This window comes from Vidua chalybeata, chromosome 5 (assembly GCF_026979565.1).
Source record: "Vidua chalybeata isolate OUT-0048 chromosome 5, bVidCha1 merged haplotype, whole genome shotgun sequence".
NCBI lineage: Eukaryota > Metazoa > Chordata > Aves > Passeriformes > Viduidae > Vidua > Vidua chalybeata.
The window spans coordinates 7,239,632-7,258,439 of record NC_071534.1 but is presented as its reverse complement, the minus strand read 5'-3'; the positions used below and the strand labels follow the sequence as shown (position 1 = coordinate 7,258,439).

Here is an 18,808-nt window from a genome sequence, read left to right as displayed (position 1 = left end):
TTGCCCCTCTCTGGGACGTCTCATCAGTGCAGTATTAATTTTTCAAATGTTCCAGATCAAGTTTATTGTACAAGTGGTATTGCAGATCTTGTAACTGGTTGGTCACCCACTAAGCTGAATGTTACGAGAGAAGTGTTTATTGGTAAACTACTAACTGATAAAATTCCAGGCTAGGGGGGAAATAAACTGTGAACAGGTAACCACAGCTATGTGACAGTACCTGGCTCTGCAGCCACCAAACCTTTGTGGCACCAGTTTGGGCTGAGAGTCTGTCAGGCTCTTTTAGCAGCAGATATCATTGCTTTGATGCAGACTTTGGACAGTCTGAGGTGGACAGAGAAACTTGGACTTGTGGAACTGCTTCCCAGCCCGTCACTGTCATACCTGGCACAAAATAAGACTGTAGCAGCCTGAATTGCTGCTAGTAAAGTCCAGGGTAAAGAAGCAGAAAGGGCCTTTGCATGGTATCCACAGATGTTTAATTCAGCTGCACGGTGAGGTGTTCAGGGCCCCGGCGCACACACATGGAGAATCCTGCTTAGCCACTCCCCAGGGGCCCGGGGGTCAGCCTGGTCTCAGGGCAGGACAAAGATAAGGGCCAATCAGGGAATAGGGAGAGAGTGGCTCAGGGACATAGGAACAGACATAGGAACAGGGGAAGGAGCCAATGTTGTTTTAACAGCTTTGAGGGAAATTTCTTGTGTCTGCCTAACTTAGGGGATGGCCCCCAGGGTCCCCACATAAGACTTTTCTTTGTAGCAGTTTCCCAAAATCCTCCCATTTCCATCAAAGCTGAAACTTTTGAGAACGTGGTGGAAGAGCCAGTGTGATTTTAAGTTTCTGCTACAGCCTCTCTTTGTGGTGTCATTTCTTGCCAGGACATGCCAGCTAGGCTGACTGAACTAGCTGTAATTTGCTTTACAAATCTGGTTCTCCTTCTGACTGGGTTTTGCTTGTGTTTTGGAGGTGAAAAGTTTGTGCTGTGTACCAGGATGTGAGTATTGCACATTGCCAGAACCCAACCAAAGCAAACAAGACACCCATGCTAGAGCCAGACACTGACATCTGTTGCTTTGTATACCTTCTCTCCTAAATTCTCATAGACAAGTATTTCTACTTTCTTTTCCTGTTCTTTTTTCCTTTTTTTTTTCGCTCCTGTTAGGAGGCATACCTAAAGATCTGCCAAAAATGCAAGGTATCATTAAGTACAAGTAAATAACTCTTGAGGTGGTTTATTCTCCACCTTCTCCTGTTAACCTTTCTGCAGTGATGGTTGCAGACATTCAGATAGTCCCTCAGTGTGTCTGGCTTAGTCGAGTGCCTTAGATGTGGGTGTGTATAGGCATTTTCTTTCCCAGCTACCTCCTCACAGAGTGTCTTGATGTCTCAGTTGGTTTTCTCACCTCCTACCTCTCTAGTTTCTTGTTGCTTTGCTTTCTTTCCCTGGATACTTTTCATTTCAGAACAGAACCAGCATCCTAAAGGCATGATACAAAAGGAAAAAAGTGTAAAAACAAAGGCTTTTTTTTAATGTTTTAAACTCAGACTGAAGGAATGATGGGATAAGAAGTCAGGAATGTCAGTGTGAATTTGGCCTAAGCCTCCACTTAATGCTTGAAATATCTTTCCAAGATCATAGGTTACTGAACACAGTCTGTTTGGAGTATAGTCCTAGAAAGCAGAGGGAGAACATTGCCAGCCATTTTCCAAATTCAGTGCCTCAGCCAGACTTTGCAAATTGTAATGTCCAAAGCTGGATGTCAGCAGATTGCCTTAATAACTCTGTGCAGTTTTCTAATTCCTATCTGGTTACATGGCCTGTACAAGGATAGACAAAGAGTTGCTCATTTTAACACTAATTGCATAGAAGTCTTAAGTGTTCTAACAATATAATCATTGTCCCTCTTCCAGCAAATGCCTGTATGCAACTGACAAAAATTTAAATTGTCAACATTTGATATATCCAAGTTGCATTAATGACTAAATAAACACTACAGTTTAATAATCATGCTACCACTATATGTTTAATATCAGTAGCACAGTTCTGGATTACCTTGCTTTCCTCCTTCCAGTCCACTGAATCTCTGTCATTCTTGTCGAATTTTACTTGAGGTTTTGTCATTCCATGTTGGAACATTCCAAGCAGAACAAATCATTCCTGATTGTTCTTCCTGGGTGAGTGAATATACTCTCTGGAATTCAGATATATTCAGCCTGGAAAAGTGAAGGCTTTGGGTGACCTCGCTGTGGCCTTGCAGTGCCTGAAGGGAGCCCACGGGAAAGATGGAGAGAGACTCTGGACAAGGGCCTGGAGTGACAGGACAAGGGGGAATGGCTTCACACTGACAGAGAGCAGGGTTAGATTGGATTTTGGGAGGAAATTCTTCCATGTGAGGGTGGTGAGGCCCTGGCACAGGTTTCCCAGAGAAGCTGTGGCTGCCCCATCCCTGGCAGTGTCCAAGGCCAGGTTGGATGGAGCTCTGAGCAACCTGGGCTAGTGGAAGGTGTCCCTGCCCATGGCAGGGGGTTGGAACAAGATAGTTTTTAAGGTCCAGACCAAGCCATTTTATGATTATATGAAATAATTTGCTTTAACATGGAAAGGGTTAATGCTAAAGACTTTTTTTTTCTGTCACCATTGGCTGCTAAAAGAGTATGTGTAGACAGTTTAGCTGATGAATGTTTTCTTGTTTGTTTGTTTGGGAGCTCGGGTTTTCTCTCAATGTTTTTTTGTCAGGGGACTGAAAGAAAGTTTTATAAATCTCACAGCAGTCACAGGCTGGGAAATAAGAAACATTTTTTCTAATTGAAGCTGTAGAGAAAAATAGACTTAAGGGAATACATAGTACGGAAGCTGTGTCCATAGGTTTTTTGAATAGCTGTAGCCCTAATTTTGTTTGCTTTTAGAGACAATAGCCTCAGGTTTGTGAACACATCGGTAAAAACTTTGTTGGCTTACAGGGCTATGCAACTTTCCTTGGTTCAGTTAATTCTGTTAATAGGACAATTCAGTTAAAAAGATGCAGAAATCCAGCAGGTTTAGTTTTGAAGTACCAAAATGTTCTGTTTGTTAGCTTTCTTTAGTTGTGTGGGAACAATGCAGCCTATCAATTAAAAAAAAAAAAAAAATCTTTCTTCAATGCTTTATTCTGTCCTGGCTATCCCGTAACCATATACTGTTACCATACACATAAGGTTCTAAATTCTTGTCTGTAGCCCAGTGTTGGAAACAAAATTTGACAAGTGAACACTAGCCTAAACCAATGTATCATTGTTGGGGTGAGTCATATGTTGCTGCTGATTCATGTGGCCTGAAAATGTGGTTTGCTGATTTGTGCTGCAAGGTACCAGGTCCATTCATTGGGTAATGGCTTTCTAAAATGGGAAGAATTCTGAAGAAAGCTAGATAGGAGAGATTGATTTTCGTTTCTTTAGATCTCATAAATAAAGATGGTGTTTTCTTCTCTGTCTTGCTCAGCAATAAAATGTGCCTCACATCTGACGTACAACCACTGCCACACAGCCTGTATGAAGAGCTGTGAGAATAATACCAAAGTCAGTGTCTGCAAGGATTATCCCACAGAAGGCTGCTTCTGCCCAGAGGGAAAGATGATTTTTGGTGACAGCTGCGTTAGTGAAGAAGTCTGCACTCAGTGTGTCAGCGAGGATGGCACACACCACCAGGTAACTACATGCACAGCAACCTCTGGCAGTGGCTTGGATTCACAGCTTTGAAAGAAAATCTGTTTTCCCTTTGGATACTTTATTTTCTAGCTTAGTTCCTCCTAATCTGCTGGCTGTCAGCCCCATTTAGCTCCCCTAGTGTGAAATTGGCTGGGACTGGATATAAAGATCACAGCTGGGACTGTACAGACCTGGCAAGGCATGACAATTCCATGTGGAGGGGTGTCTAGAGGAAAGAGAGGAAGAGTGATGGCATAAGTGAATATTTACCAAGATAAATGTCTCCATTTAGCAGACTGTTATGAGTAATGACAATTTAATAATAAATCCTTTTCTTAAAATGTCTTGTATTGTCTTTGCAAAGCTCACTGAAATCCTCATGAGGGGCAGAGGAGAGACAGGCATCAAACTCTTCCCTCTGTGACCAGGGACAGGACCCAGGGAACGGCTGGAGCTGTGTCAGGGGAGGCTTAGGCTGGATGTCAGGAGAGGGTTCTTCCCCCAGAGGGTGTCAGACACTGGCCCTGCTCCCCAGGGAATGGTCACGGCCCCAAGGCTGCCGGAGCTCCAGGAGCGTTTGGACAATGCTCTCAGGGATGCACAGGGTGGGATTGTTGGGGTGTCTGTGCAGGGCCAGGAGTTGGACTTGATCCTTGTGGGTCCTTTCCAATTCATGTATGAAATATTTCCAGTGGTTGGTGGGGAGTGGTGAGACCAAGTCAACCTTTGCCAAATGGTAGTTTGTCTATATGTATATATATATTTTTTTTTTGGGAGAATTATTCCTTCAATGAAATTAATCATTTTGGTTTTACTGAAAATCTACTTTGCTTAGTTAAGGCAGCCCTCTCTGTGGCAGTATGGGATTGGGAAAAGCTGTGGATGCTGGGTACCAGACTGCAGTGAAAGACACTGCTGATTCCAGCATCACACAGTGTGTGTGTCCCCTGGTCCCCTGTTCCAAGTAGCAGGGGTGGTTCCTCTTCTCTCCCAGCTACTCAGCTCTTAGAGTTTGCACATATATCAGCCAGTCCTCTTCTGGCTGATGTTATAGGATTTTTGTTATATGATTTGAAGGAGAAGGGACTTTAATTGCAGTGTTTTATGGGCTTTAGATCCTTCATGAGATTTCTGGGGAGGATCAGCTCATGTAGCTGTTTTGCCTCTCCATCATTGCAGGCAATATAATAGACACTTGGGTGAGGATTTCCTTAAACTCCTTCTTTTCTTCTGGTGTTCATTCCTCTGTTCTTTTCTACCCTAGATTGTGTTTGGACTTATGGGATTTTAGTCCCAACACTCACACAGGGTAGCTTAAAACTATCTCTGAGTATAGGTGCAGTATGCTTAGATTTGTCCTTTTTTTTTTTCTCCCTATCTCCAAAGGGCTCAGAAGAGTGTTAGTTTTAAACCATGCTCCAGAGTTTTCCAGATGACAGTATTTTTTTTTTTTTTGTGGCATCCTGACCTGCTCTACATGTTCTCACCCAGAACCTGGATTGGTTGTGCAAATTAAAATGTCTGATAATCCTTCCACTCTTACCTCCCTATTCACATGGGTGTTACATATGCATAGTTCTGTGTGTGTGACTTTGACTGCAGCTTTAATATCAATGATTTCCACTCTCCTGGGAAGGAGCAGTAATTGAGAAATTATTCTCTTTACTGGTGGTTTCTGAATGTGCTCATTACCCCCCGGTCGTCACCACAGTGATGGTTTTGGTGTTAGAGGTGATACAGTGCTTTTCCAGTCCTCAGTCCACTGCAGAGTCAAGTGAAGACACTCCAAATAGTCTTCATATAAAAATATGCACTATTTATTTCTCTGTGTTGAAGAATTAGGGAAATTCAACACAGAGAAATAAATAGTGCATATTTTTAAGTGCATAGGAAATTCTTCTCTGTGTTACTAATTAGGGAAAGCAGACACTTCTCTGTATTTCCCAAAATAATGCTGTTTCCCTTATTACCACTGAACATACAATCATGGTATGTAGTAGCACCAGTCCACTGTTGCTCACAATAGCCTGCAATTGCATTTATATCTAAGCATTTTTGATGCTTAAAACAATAGTAATTCCTCATCCCATCCACACATTCTTTACATCTTCTGCTAAATTGGCACACGACAGTCATTGCAGAATTATGTGTCCCCTTAGTTTTTTACTGTTAACAGAGCATCCAATCCTTCATAGATAAATCTTCATAAATTTTCTGATTTTCCAGGTTAATGTTACTCATCCTCACCCACTCCCATCCTCCCATCCCATCATACCAGAGTATGGGATTTCTGTGTAACACTCTGTTGGGGTTTTTCCTTCAGCACATGGAAACATGGATTCCTGAGAATGAGCCCTGCAAGATCTGCACGTGTCTTGATAACAAGAGGATAAACTGCACGGTCCGACCCTGCCCGACTGTCCAACGTAAATTCAATATTATTCAATATTATTAATTCATATTATTCATATTTAGCTCTGTGATTGGACTTGAATTGATGTTCTGGTTCCTGGCTTCCTAGTTCTTATCCAGACTTGTTTCCTGGATGTTTTCTCCAGCTGTCCAGTGTGGTCCATGTGAAGTCGCTCGCCTGCGCAGGGGCCCTGGCCAGTGCTGCCCTGAGTACGAGTGTGGTAGGTTCTTGTAAACTCTTGGAATCTTCTTGGTTTGTATATTTACCAGATATTTCTAAGGTATACAGTCCCTTAAAAAAATTATTAATTCAGAGCTGCATTTTTGATACCATTGAATTGTTGTACAGTCATCCATGTAGAAAACCAAACAGTTCCTAAGGATATGAGTCTCCATTCACTTCCAACTTTGTCTCTCTTTCTGTAGTAGATGAGGAAGGGAATGGAGCAATTTTTTTTGTCTAAATGACATTAGAATGGTTTTTTTCTCAAGCATTTATTTTTGTATCATTTATATTTGCCTATTAAATATAACATTAGAACCTTAATCCCCATAACCCGAGCTTGAACTCTTCTCTAAGCTATTTTGAAAACAAACTTTGACCTGTTGAACTCTAATGTACTTCATATTTTAAGACAGCAATTGAGTGTGAGTTTAATGGGGATGTGCATGTGTGTGTATGTGTGTTTTCTTGAGGACTAAGTAGGTGTGGTTTTAAACACTCTCTGAATTTCTGCTCTTAGTGTGTGACCTGGTTTCCTGTGATTTGCCTCCCGCCCCTGTCTGTGAGTTTGGCCTGCAGCTTGCCCTGACCAACCCTGGAGAATGCAGACCAAATTACACATGTGGTAAGATCATTTTTCCTAGCAGGGAGTGACACAGGAACACTGCATTTGAGCAACACTGACAACTTCCTTTAGGCATTATTTTTCCCCCTTCTGAAAGGTTTAATTTTGGTGCCAATGGACGTTTAATGATTTCCCAGACTTGGCAGGAGTGTATTGCTGGCACTTGGAGTACACTTTCAAATTAAGGACAAGAGAAACACTTTACTCTTGGACATGTGTTCTCTGACCCTGATGCTTATTTTATAAATCTTGTTTGTGTATGAGACAAGAATTTTTTTGGCAGGGCAGAAGCTTTTGAGTTCCCGAACTAGAGCCTTTTATATCTGCATTACTCCTCAGGCTTTAAGCACATTTATAACAGTTTGAGGTGGTGATTAATGCCTTGCTGCCAGAGAACTGTCCTGTTCTCTGGCAGCACTCTGAAAATCCATGAGCTTGACACAGTGTCCACCTTTTCCTGCCAGCCTGCAACAGGGAAATGTGCAGCTCCACCCCAAGCCTTTCCTGCCCATCACACCGGACGCTGACCGTTGTCAAGACTGAGTGCTGTGACAAATATGAGTGTATCTGCAGCTGTAGGAATTCCACAGTGAGCTGCCCTCTGGGCTATCTCTCCCAGTCTCTCACCAATGACTGTGGCTGTGTATCAACCACCTGCATTCCAGACCGGGTAAGGGGAGTGAAATGTCTTTTTCATGGATGAAAGTGTCTTTTCCACACGGAGCGGCAGCACCAGAGCAAGCAGGCAGCCAGCTAGATATGAATAAACCCCCCAGTGAGCCTGCTGGAAAGTGATGCCAGGGCACTTTTAATTTACAAGTGCCTGAAAGAAACACACTATTAATTCATACTATTGCTTCTTTTATTACAGTAATTTATTTTGGCATACAGTAATTTAAATTGACAAACAGTCCATTTTTTGTAACTTTGAGATAATATAAAAAACCATTTGAAACTTAAAGGTTACTCAAACATCAGGAATTTCAGAGGTGATTTTTGTTTTCAGGTGACACATATACATACTTTGGGACCACTACCGTTACTATATGTTCTTCCAATCCCATACTAAATTTATTGACATATTTGGTGCACCTTACACCTAAAATTCCTTGTGCTCATTGATTACCTTTGTCTCTGTCTGAGAAGGTGTTGTGTCTTTTAAGAACTATATCACCACTTTTAAGTTTTTAAGCCAAATTATGACTCTGCAAAAGCTTCACCAGGGTATATTTTTCTTATTTTGCCAACCTTTTATTAATTTGTATTAATATTATATTATGTTAACCTTTAAGATAAAGTTGCTTAGAGGAGAGGTTGCAGGGCAATGTAACTTTTTCATTAAACCTGGACATAGGGTTACCTTGTCTTGCAGCACAGGACATCTACCTTTTATTGTCCATTTCTAAGTAGTTCATGACCTTGCATAATTAATTTTATGTCTCTGAGGCTTACTTGCTCTAGCTATAAAAATAAATGTTCTCTCTTTAATACCAAGCTGTAAATTTACTAATAGGAAGTTCAATATAAGGGATGGCTCAGCTTTTTAGGGGTGGCTGTGGTGGCCAGAGGATACAAGAAGATGAAAGCTTTTAGCTCCAAGTAGGATCTCTTCAGATCAGATGGTTTAGCTGGAAGAAGCTTTGTCTTCAAGGCTCCTTCTATAGGACTTACTGTTTATTATCCCTAAATATTGTGTCACATTATACTTACAGGGAAACTGAGATCCTAGGCAACTCCACTGACTGCAGATAAAACTCTCCAATTTATTTTCTGTAAAACAGTAGCTTTGTTTGTACTTTTTCCTTTCCTCAACAGGCTGGCCAAAATTTTAAGACCTGTAGCATTTCTAAGGGATTCAAAATATTGAACAGACTTTATGGTTGGTTTCACACCTTAAAATGCAGCCTTTTGGAGCCAGCAGTGTGCCCTGACAGCAGCAGTGTGCTCTTTTATGTATTAATTATTGCATTTAATAGGTGTGTGTGCACAACAACATAGTCTATCCTGTTGGGACAACCTGGGAAGATGGATGCAGGGAATGCTCTTGCAGCAGTCTGAGGGATGATGTTACAGGACTTCAGATGACAGAGTGTCATGACAAAGAATGTGACACGTTCTGCTCTCAGGTAAGTAACACAGAAACCAAAGCATTACCCAGAGGGGACCTGCAATGATCCCTTTTAAGCCTCCTTGTTTAGAGAGTGACCAGAGAAAATTAGAAAAGTAAGTGTTGTAGCAATGGGTTATCTTGGGAACAGAACCTAAGAGCATGAGTCTGAGCATTATTGACTTTATTTTAGGGTTATTGTTTTAGGATTGCATCCTTCTGCCAAGAAAATCAGTGACAAATTTATTTTACATTTTGATAGAAGAAAAACTGCATCCTGAAGTATCTGTCACTTACACCACTTGCACAATAAGTGTTCATGATGTCTGAAGTTCAATTGCAGATGTCTGTTCTAGCTCAAGTTCACTTTCTGAAGTTCCCATTTCAGCTCGCTCTGTTGCTAAGCTCTGCCTATTGTAGCAGTAATAACACCTCATGCTGGGACCTTTATTGTGCTTAGACATCTGCTATGTCCTATAAAACCCTGTGGTTTACTTTTGGAAGCCTGCAAAGGAAGTGTGAGCCATTTTTTTATATTGACTTAGATGGTCAAACAGGAAAAGACAGATAATTGGTACAAAGAGTTGGTAGAGGAATGTGATTTAAGCCAGATATTAGGAAAAGGTTCTTCTCCCAGAGGCTAGTTGGGCACTGGCACAGCTCCCCAGGGAATGGTCATGGCCCAAAGCTTGGCAGAGCTCGAGAAGTGTTGGGACATGGTGGGATTGTTGGGGTGTCCTGTGCAGGGCCAGGAGCTGGACTCGGTGATCCTTGTGGATCTTAAATACTGCATCATTCTCTAGCACCAACCAAAAACCCCTAATCCATTAGGAAAAAAAAAAAAAAACAAAGCAAGTGCAGAGTTTGGTGAGTAAGTTTGAGAATGCCAAATGCAGGAAAAACCATGAGAGTAGATGTAGGAGTTTTTACCTGTTGCAATACAATCCCTTCAGTTTCCATGTGTAGAAAAGACTTGTCTACATTATGGCAATTTTTATGAAATATTAGGTCTAAAGCATCTGGCTGTGTTTCAGCTCATAGCAATAATTTATCAATAATTTGTTACTCCAATAAAATCTCAATGCAGAGCTACAGTTCATTGACATTGCGGCATAAAAAAAAATCTGGTTAAAAACACATAAAAAGACTTGGTGGAAACTATGCCAGTTCTTTATGAGAATTTGTCATTTCTTCAGCTCCTTTAATGGTTATCAAGGTTGTACAACCAAAACTGTAACTGTTAGACTACCTGGATAGCTCAGATTTTTTTTTTCCTTTGCTTACTCCTGATTCAGTGGATATACATATCAAGGACATCAGCAGTGCTGTCATCCAGTTTGAATTGACCTTAAAATTATTTTTCAGTTCAGATTAGATGGCATTAAAAGTTTTATCGATATCAAATACATACTTTAATCATGAATCATTACTAGGATGATATTTAGACTCTCTGCTGCTCCTGGTTATTAATTTCATTACCAGGTGTTAAAGTTGTGCAGTATAATATTTGACAGTGTAATCTGATTTCTGTGAAAACAGCTTGGAGGTTTTTTTATCTTGCTACACCAAAAAAAAAACCCCAAAAAACAAAAACAAAAAGCAAAACAAAATGCCCCCCCCCCAAACAAACAAAAAAACAGACAAAACCCCCAACCTAAAACCCCCATAACATGTACTAGCTCTTGGATTTTTACTTCTCTTGAGTTTGCCATGCAGAAAGTTGCATCTGATACTTCAGATGCTTCAGACATGTATTTAGCAGACAAAAATAATGTAAAACCAAATGCTCAACAGCACAACTTTTCTCACAAAACTGGGTCAAGGTCTGGCATCACATTTTATGATGTTATATGAAATAAACTTCTATGTCAAAGTCCTTTGATTATTGAGGTTTGCAAATGTGCTTCATATTGCAAATCAGGGAGAGTTCATGAAGGGAGGGAGAAGTTGTGAATCCCTCAGTAATTCAGCTTGACCAAAATAAAATTATGCTTAATTTTACAGGCATTTTTCACATGAACAATATTATGTGACAGAACATCTTCCCTTGAACTCTGTGATGAGATCAGAGTTATGATTTGCCCCTTGGAGACTCCCTGGCTATTGCATATAGGATATTTTATTTCTAATTAGATTAAAGATTTTTGCTTTCTTGCTTTTTTTTGCTTTCTTAGGTATTTCACTGTTTCAGTATTTGGCTGCTTGTTTTAGGAGATTAATATGTATTAAAAGTGAGAATTGGGATTCCTGTTGTTTCTGTGGGTTGGGTTTTTTTTTTTTACCTCTTTTGCTGGTTTTATAAGATTTTTCTTTAGTAACAGAGGGCCTACTGTTCAATTTTCATTATTTAGTTTTCCATAAGTAGGTGTAAGACTTTGATAAGATACGTAATCTCTAGTGTTCCATAGTAGTTTCATTGTGTTATCTTTGTAGAATTTTTTTCAAATGCCTTTTGCAGGTGAATTGTTGCTTTAAACTTTGTTGGACTTGTCAGTGCTGAGTTAATGGTTCAACTTGATCTTAAAGGGTTTTTTTAACTTAAATTCTATGATTTAAATGATTCTATGAAAAGATGAAATGATCAGTCTGGTCAAAACCGGTCCCTGGATTACATGTCTGAGCAACCTGCATCCCCCCTCTGCTTAAACACAGATGTCTGAATGTGCTCAGACTGAATCCTACCCTTGAATTTTCTGGACTGGGAAGGGCAGTTGCAAGTGCTGATCAACCTCCAAGATGCCACAAGAGCAATTTTTACCTTTAATTTGCCTTTATAAGATACTTCAATATATATAAAAAAGGGGTTTTAAAAAAAGTTATTGAAAACCCCTCATAATTCTGTCTGTCCTTTTCAAACCTTTTCATAAAAGGTTGCTAACATTAAACATCGATCCTAAAAGAAAATGCTGGTATGGATGTTCTTGTTTGCCTCCTCTTCCTGGATAAGGGAGTCCTTTTCTTTTCTTCCTTCTCCAGGGCTACAAGTACATTGTGCCAGAAGGAGAGTGCTGTGGGAGATGTCAGAAAACTGCCTGTGAGGAGCTGCACTTTTGGCCTCGGGGTGATGAAGATCCTCCTTTGCATGAGGTGAGGTGCCAGTGGGATTTGCGACACTTTCCCTTCTCGCAAAAGCCCCCGGAATTATTTTGTGTTCCATGGAAGGAGATGAAGATGATATCAGCTTTTTCTTCTACACATCAAGCAGCACTGACAGACAATGTTTTGGGTATCCTGTGACCTACCCAGTCAATTCCAACGTGCGAATCCTCCCCACCCTTTTCTGGGCCAGATATTTTGTGTACAATTACTAATTTCAGCCACGGTAGCTTGAAAGAATGTTCATTGGGCATAATGCCTCCCTGGCTGTCAGCTAGTTGTTTAAATTATCCCAGTTAATTTGTATTGCAATCTGCTGCTGTCTTAAAAAAAGAAGCTTGTTAAAGTATCATTTTGCAACCTGCTTTTTTCCTTGTTTTAGCATGAGGATTTCTTAATGTGGATCACTATACTTTTCTGCTTCATCAATAGCCATGAGAAGGCCTATTTTTGTGTCCCACTGTCTCTCACTGACTTTTTTTTTTGTCCTAACACATTAATAATTATACTCTGCAGTCTCTTCCTTGCTACGTCCTCTTGTAACTCTTCTGTCATTAGTGAAGAATTAAGCATTTAAGCCACTAGAAGAATGTGTTTCCAAACTTTCTGAGCAAAGATGTGGTTGGGGACCTGATCTTGGGTTTTGCTGTTCTTGAAGTGTATTCAGAGTTGTATCAGTGGAGGAATTAAACTACAAAGCAGTGAGAGCTCCTCCCACCACTGAACTGTGGCAGCATCTTCCTCCTGGCTGCTATTCCCTGTCTGTTCCCACAGATAGCTCTTGAATTTCCCGCTTTGTCTGGCCTGTGGGTGATGATAATAAGAGAACTATCATCAGGATCTCGTGTTTTCTACATTTGCAAGTGTTTCAGGTCTATAGCCTATTGCTAAAATCTCCTTTGGGCTTAGCAGAGCAGATTTGCAGCAGGTTGCAGCAGAAAAAGGGGCTGCTCAGCTGCAGTGCAGTGCAGCCAGTCACCAGGGAATAAATGCAGATTTAACTCCAGTTAGGAGTGCTTTTCCTTCCTCAGATGTTGTTTGACCTGTCCCTTTTGAAGGATACTCCTCTAATTCTTACTCTCTACAAACTCAGCATGCTCTATGAACTGATTGTCACAGAAAGGGTTTGAGGAGAACTGTTGAATGACACTGTTCCTGATGAAGTAAACATGCTTTTGGCAAGCCAGCATCTGTCTGGAGTGGCCTTCCCTCTATCCAGAGGCACAAATATCCCTCTATCCAGGGGCTGCTTGTGTTTAATCCACTCTCAACTTCCCCTCAGGTTGGCACAGAGTGGCGATCCCCCTGGAACCGCTGCATTGTCAACGAGTGTGTCCGGGTGAACAATGAGGTTTTTGTGCAGCAGAAGAATGTTTCTTGCTCCCAAATGGATGTGCCAGAGTGTCCAGAGGGAACCGAGCTGCGCTGTGACCAAGTGATTGACTGTTGTCCTTCCTGCAGATGTGGTAAGGTTTGGGGCGTGGTAAACGGGATCACTCCTGCGTGAATTGTTTCATGGGGTGATGTTCTGGTTCTCAACAGCAATTTGAAAAGTGTGTGTTTTGGAAGCATAGCCCCACTTTGAAGGGCTCCTCTGTAATTCAGACATTGAGTACTGAAGCACCTGCTGCTGCACCCAAAGCTCCATGGGCAAAAGGGGAGGAGGGGATTCTGCCTTCCACTGCCTTCCAGTGAAGGGAGCCCGCAGGAAAGATGGAGAGAGACTGTTGACAGGAGCCTGGAGTGACAGGACAAGGGGAAATGGCTTCACACTGACAGAGAGCAGGTTTAGATTGGATATAAGGAAGAAATTCTTCCATGTGAGGGTGCTGAAGCCCTGGCACAGGTTTCCCAGAGAAGCTGTGGCTGCCCCATCCCTGGCAGTGTTCCAGGCCAGGTTGGATGGGGCTCTGAGCAACCTGGGATAGTGGAAGGTGTCCCTGCTCATGGCAGGGGGTTGGGACTACTCCTTAAGGTCCCTTCCAAGCCAAGCCTATGATTCTATGACTACTGACATAGTCTTGACTCAAAAGTCTAAATCAAAACATTTGGGTAATTGGCCTCCATCTGGGAAGACTCACAGTGATGTTTAGTTGACAAGTGTGTGTGCCAACACAGAGTGAGGAGGCAGCAGTAGGAGGAGGAGAGGATATATGCTCTCTAAGTTGCAGAAAACCGGAGTTCATCTTCTGAGAGTGTGAGGCTTGAACTGGAGGGGAAAGTTTATTATGTTCTGCCATGTACTTGTTCAAAAAGAGCTCAGCCAGAGGTATTTTTATGCAGCATCAAGTATAGCTCTGACAATTTGTTGCCTTTCAAGGTATAATGTAAGGGGGCTCAGTTATGCCTCTTTACAGTGAAACTGCATGCAAATTTCTTCAAACTGAAGCTGTACTGGAGTCAAAAAGCATAACTGTGATTGATTAAATCTTGGAATTGTCTTTATAATGGTAATACTAAGTGGAATACTTTGTTCTTTTTCAGTGCCCCTGAATGGTTGTCCTTTGAATGGCACTGTTATTGGGGTAAGATGCAAATTCCTCTTACCTTTTGAGATGACAAGATATTTAAATATATGAATTAACTTTTGAAAGACAAACACTTGTCAGAATTTACACACACAGAATACAGGGCAGCTTTTTTTCCAGATAGAATCTCTGCAAGGAAGACCTTGGAGTAAAAGCAGTGCCAGGGGTCTCAGCATGTCTGTGTCCAGCTCCTGACTCTGCCAGGGTCTTCCTATATGACAAAGAGCATCTCTGCAAAATGGGGACAGCAATGTTTCCTTATCTTGAAGGATGCTTGAAAAGAGTGCTTAAAAACTGTGGTAATCTGCATTTTGTAATGGTTTGCAGACTACCAAACACACAGGAAACTCTCTACGAGGGTTAATCTCCCTAGTGATCCTTGCCCACTTGGGGGAAGCAAAACCTTCCCATATTCTACTTAGAGGATAAGGCAGATTAAAGCAAGGATGGAGACTTCCTCCACCTGTGTGGAAGGAGAGGTATCCCTCCTTGGCTATTAGCAAGAACAGGAAAGCTGAGCTTCCTCCCTGTTTGACCTCTTTTCCCTTTCAAGATCCTGGCTGATATGCCCTGTGAGGAAATTTTTTCTCAACTGCGTATTTAATGGATAGATTAAGACATGTTTAACCCAGCCCATGATAGTGGGAATGATGGGAGTTAAGCATCTGATCTCATTTATGCCGAATTTATCTTTGGAGAGCTCTGTCAATTGTCCATTGTTTCCCTAAATCCATATTCTGGCAGCACCTCTGGTGTCAAAGAGCTCTAAATATTCTCACCATTCCCCAGGGAAACAGGTTCTCTTTAGTAATTTAACCTAACTTTAACCTGCTTTGTCAACATGTGTCTTCCTTTTTCATTTATTTTAAAGTAAATGTACTCAACATTTATATTTATATTTTAGTGGTGTGGCAGAGAGAACCTTTCTCCATCTATTTCTTGCGGTTTGGATATTTTTTTTCATGGTCCAAAGGCATAAGTCTATCTGTTTTTTAGAGCTAAAGCCGTATCATCAAGCATCCATCATTCTGTGTAGAGTTGACTTTCCTGTAAAATTAAATCCAAGGAAAAACTCTTGTTTTTTTCTTGTCAGAAAAGAAAAGCTTTCTTGTCAGAACACTGGTTTAAAATGATAAATTGTGGAGTAATCTACTTTCTCTTTGATCCCTCTACTTGTTTCCTCTATTGTATGTTGTCAGAACTAGTTGGCATCCTATAAAGAAAATATTTGTAGGGAATGTCAAGCAGGATAGTAATTAGCAGCTCTTTTCACATTCTCTTATTATATATTCCACTTATATGTATAATTTCTGTATTGCAAACCAAAGCTGTTTCCAGTTGTGTGCTGTTCTTCCACGACCAGCTAATTTTTTTCTCCTCCAACAATATGTTCACCTCATCTGCCAAGTAAAGTACTTTTTCCTTCTTCAAGCATTTGAAAATATTTGCAAATAATTTAAAATGAAACTTAAACAAATTTTGAAACAAAATGTCACATTGAAGGCAAAATGAGAAATGTCTGTGTTTTGAAAACTTCAAAATAAAATGTTTCAGCTTCTGCAATACTGAAAAAAAATCCTAAAATTTCTAAAACTAGCTTCATTTAATTACTTACTATAAGTTAATTAGCTGCATGTCTGAAATACTTTGAGCACCTGGTGTCACTACAGCTTTGTCTTGTACTATTCTCTGCTTCTGTGACTGCTTCCAGAGTCCTGGTCAGGAAGGAAGATGTGGTGTCCACAGAAGTTTATACTTCCTGGATTTCAAACCCTTTATGTTGGGTTCTTTAAGAATAGGCTTCAAGTTTCATTTTATATCAAGGGAAAACTTTCCTACATTAACTCCTTCCCTGAGTAGTTCCAAGTTTTGAGTCTTTTACTGGTAATTGATTGTGTCATTAATTGATTTACTGGTAATTGATTGTGGCATTTCTGGTAGTTGATTGTGTCCTTTATCCCTTTACATTTTTATCATATATCTGGTTACCAAGATTATATTCCAGCAATTTGGTGTATTGCATCTACTCTGCTGTTCTTAACAATGCAGTGGGTTTTAACTGCAAGCTTCCAAGCAGGTGGCTGTATTTACCAAAAGGATTATCTGTATCTCTCATCTGTTTTCTCAGGCTTTTACTGAGTGGCATATTTGAAGGTGATCTGAGCAGATTTGAGCTTTATGCAGGTTATTTTGGTGGCTCTGGGTTAGGGGGTGTTGACATTTTGTTCCTAGCTAGCCAAGAAAGCAGATGATAGGTGTGTTATGTAAAGGGAAAAATCTGTATCAATCCATTATTTTGTTCAGTTCTGTCATGCTAAGCAAATTTGGGACTGGGGCAAGACCTTCCCCCAAAAGCTCAAGGCACTTGTGTGTGAAGATTTCATTTCAACACATCTCTAGTAAATCCCTATGTTCCTGCCTCTCAGAGTGATTATCATGTGAGTTCAACTTTATCTATTTTATACTTTATTGGAATGTTAGATCTATGAGAAGAATGCATGAGGATGTCAGTGATATCAGTCGTGGCTTTGTAGACCCTTTCTTTATGATGTTAAAGCCTAGAGCCACTGAGGCATTCTTTGATAAAGAATGTCATGTGGTCTGCACTAGAACTGTCACTCGGGTGTCTGACTGCTTTCCAGTGTTGAGACCAAACAAGAAATCTGGATTTTCATAAGATATGTGCTCTCCATCTGCTGTAGTGTAACCCCAGCTAGCAGCCATTTGCTCACTCCCCAACAGCAGGATTGAAGAGAGAATGGGAAGGGTAAAAGTGAGAAAACTCCTGGGTTGGGATAAAGAGGGTGAAAGTAAAAGCTGTGCAAGCCAAGCAAATCAAGGAATTAATTCACTGCTTGCCATGGTTGGGCAGGTGTTCAGCCTTCCCATACAAGCAGAATGGTGGGTGCTCCTTCTTCTTCCCCACTGTATATTCTGATCATGATGCCATAAGGTCTGGAGTGTCCCTTTGGTCAGTTGGGGTCACCTGTCCTGGCTGTGTCTCCTCCCAACCTCCCAGGCACCCCCAGTCTCCTCAGCAGCCTGGCAGTAGGAAAAGCAGAAAAGGCTTTGGCTCTGTGCAATCCCTGCTCAGCAGTAACATTATCCACCCTGTATGCAGCACAAATCCAAACCACAGCCCCATTCCAACCACTGGGAAGGAAATTGTCTGTACTCCAGCCAAAATCATCACACCCTCCCTCTCCAGGAGCAAAATTTTGAGTGTATCCCCATGCCTGCCTCCATTGCAGTTTTTTAACCCTCCAGATTGATGATAATCACTACAAAAGGTTAAACCTGGAAAGCTGAGGAATCCCATGTTCAGGTCTCAAGCTAAGCTGTTAAAAGATGGGAATCTCCCTCTTGGTATTTCCTCTTTCATCATGTTTTATGTGGAGGATCCTTTTTCTAGACTTCAGGAGAGAGTCATTACTGTTACAGGTTGTAGAGGCCTGAGCACCTCTGTTGTCCTGGGGCATAGAATAAGAATGTCGTTAAAATTCTGTGCTCAGAACATTTGTCCTTCACAGTATTGGCTCTAAACTACCCATAAATGCATTACTTTTACACTGTTACTCTGGTCAGCTTCTTGTTTTTTGCTCCATCTGTTTCATGAGCATTTTAATAATTCAGAAAGGAATTTGAGGATATGCACAGTACCAAGTGAAATCATGGTGGCATTCCATTAATATCTGAAGCACATTTCAAACCTTTCATAATCTAGCAAAATTGTCTATTTATCTTACTTATTAGTTTTTACAAGTTTGTGCAAATCTTGAGTAGGCTGCTCCTGCTTTGTCCCTTCAACCTTTGTGATTTATTTTGGGGTTGAAATGAAGGGCTTTGCACTTGGGAGGACGAAAGAGTTTGTCTTTAGAGTTCCTTTCAGTGTAGGGTAATTACTAATTCCACATATTTTTGTTTCTTAATGGTTTGGCATTTTTGCTCTGCATTTTAAGTGTAATTTTTACTTGCTTTGAAAAGGTGATGGGATCCAGAAAACAAGGTGCTGGGGAAGAGCTCAGGGCATTTGAATTGTGCTCAGCCTGATTTGCTTATAACTATGGACAAGTAGAGCTCTTCAGTCACTAATCCTGTTTTCTTAAGATTTTATTTATCTTTTCTTAATTTTA

General features: G+C 40.9%; 1 protein-coding gene across 1 annotated transcript in view; it reads left to right on the top strand.

Annotated features, from left to right (window-relative positions):
• The window catches only part of VWF (von Willebrand factor), a 120,040-nt gene that overhangs the window by 89,784 nt on the left and 11,448 nt on the right, over nt 1-18,808 (top strand). The window contains exons 38-46 of the mRNA XM_053942494.1: nt 3,479-3,684; nt 6,008-6,110; nt 6,243-6,317; nt 6,840-6,944; nt 7,409-7,614; nt 8,921-9,070; nt 12,028-12,138; nt 13,430-13,613; nt 14,632-14,672. Of these exons, the coding sequence (XP_053798469.1) occupies nt 3,479-3,684; nt 6,008-6,110; nt 6,243-6,317; nt 6,840-6,944; nt 7,409-7,614; nt 8,921-9,070; nt 12,028-12,138; nt 13,430-13,613; nt 14,632-14,672 (1,181 nt within the window). The remainder of the gene's footprint in view (nt 1-3,478; nt 3,685-6,007; nt 6,111-6,242; nt 6,318-6,839; nt 6,945-7,408; nt 7,615-8,920; nt 9,071-12,027; nt 12,139-13,429; nt 13,614-14,631; nt 14,673-18,808) is intronic.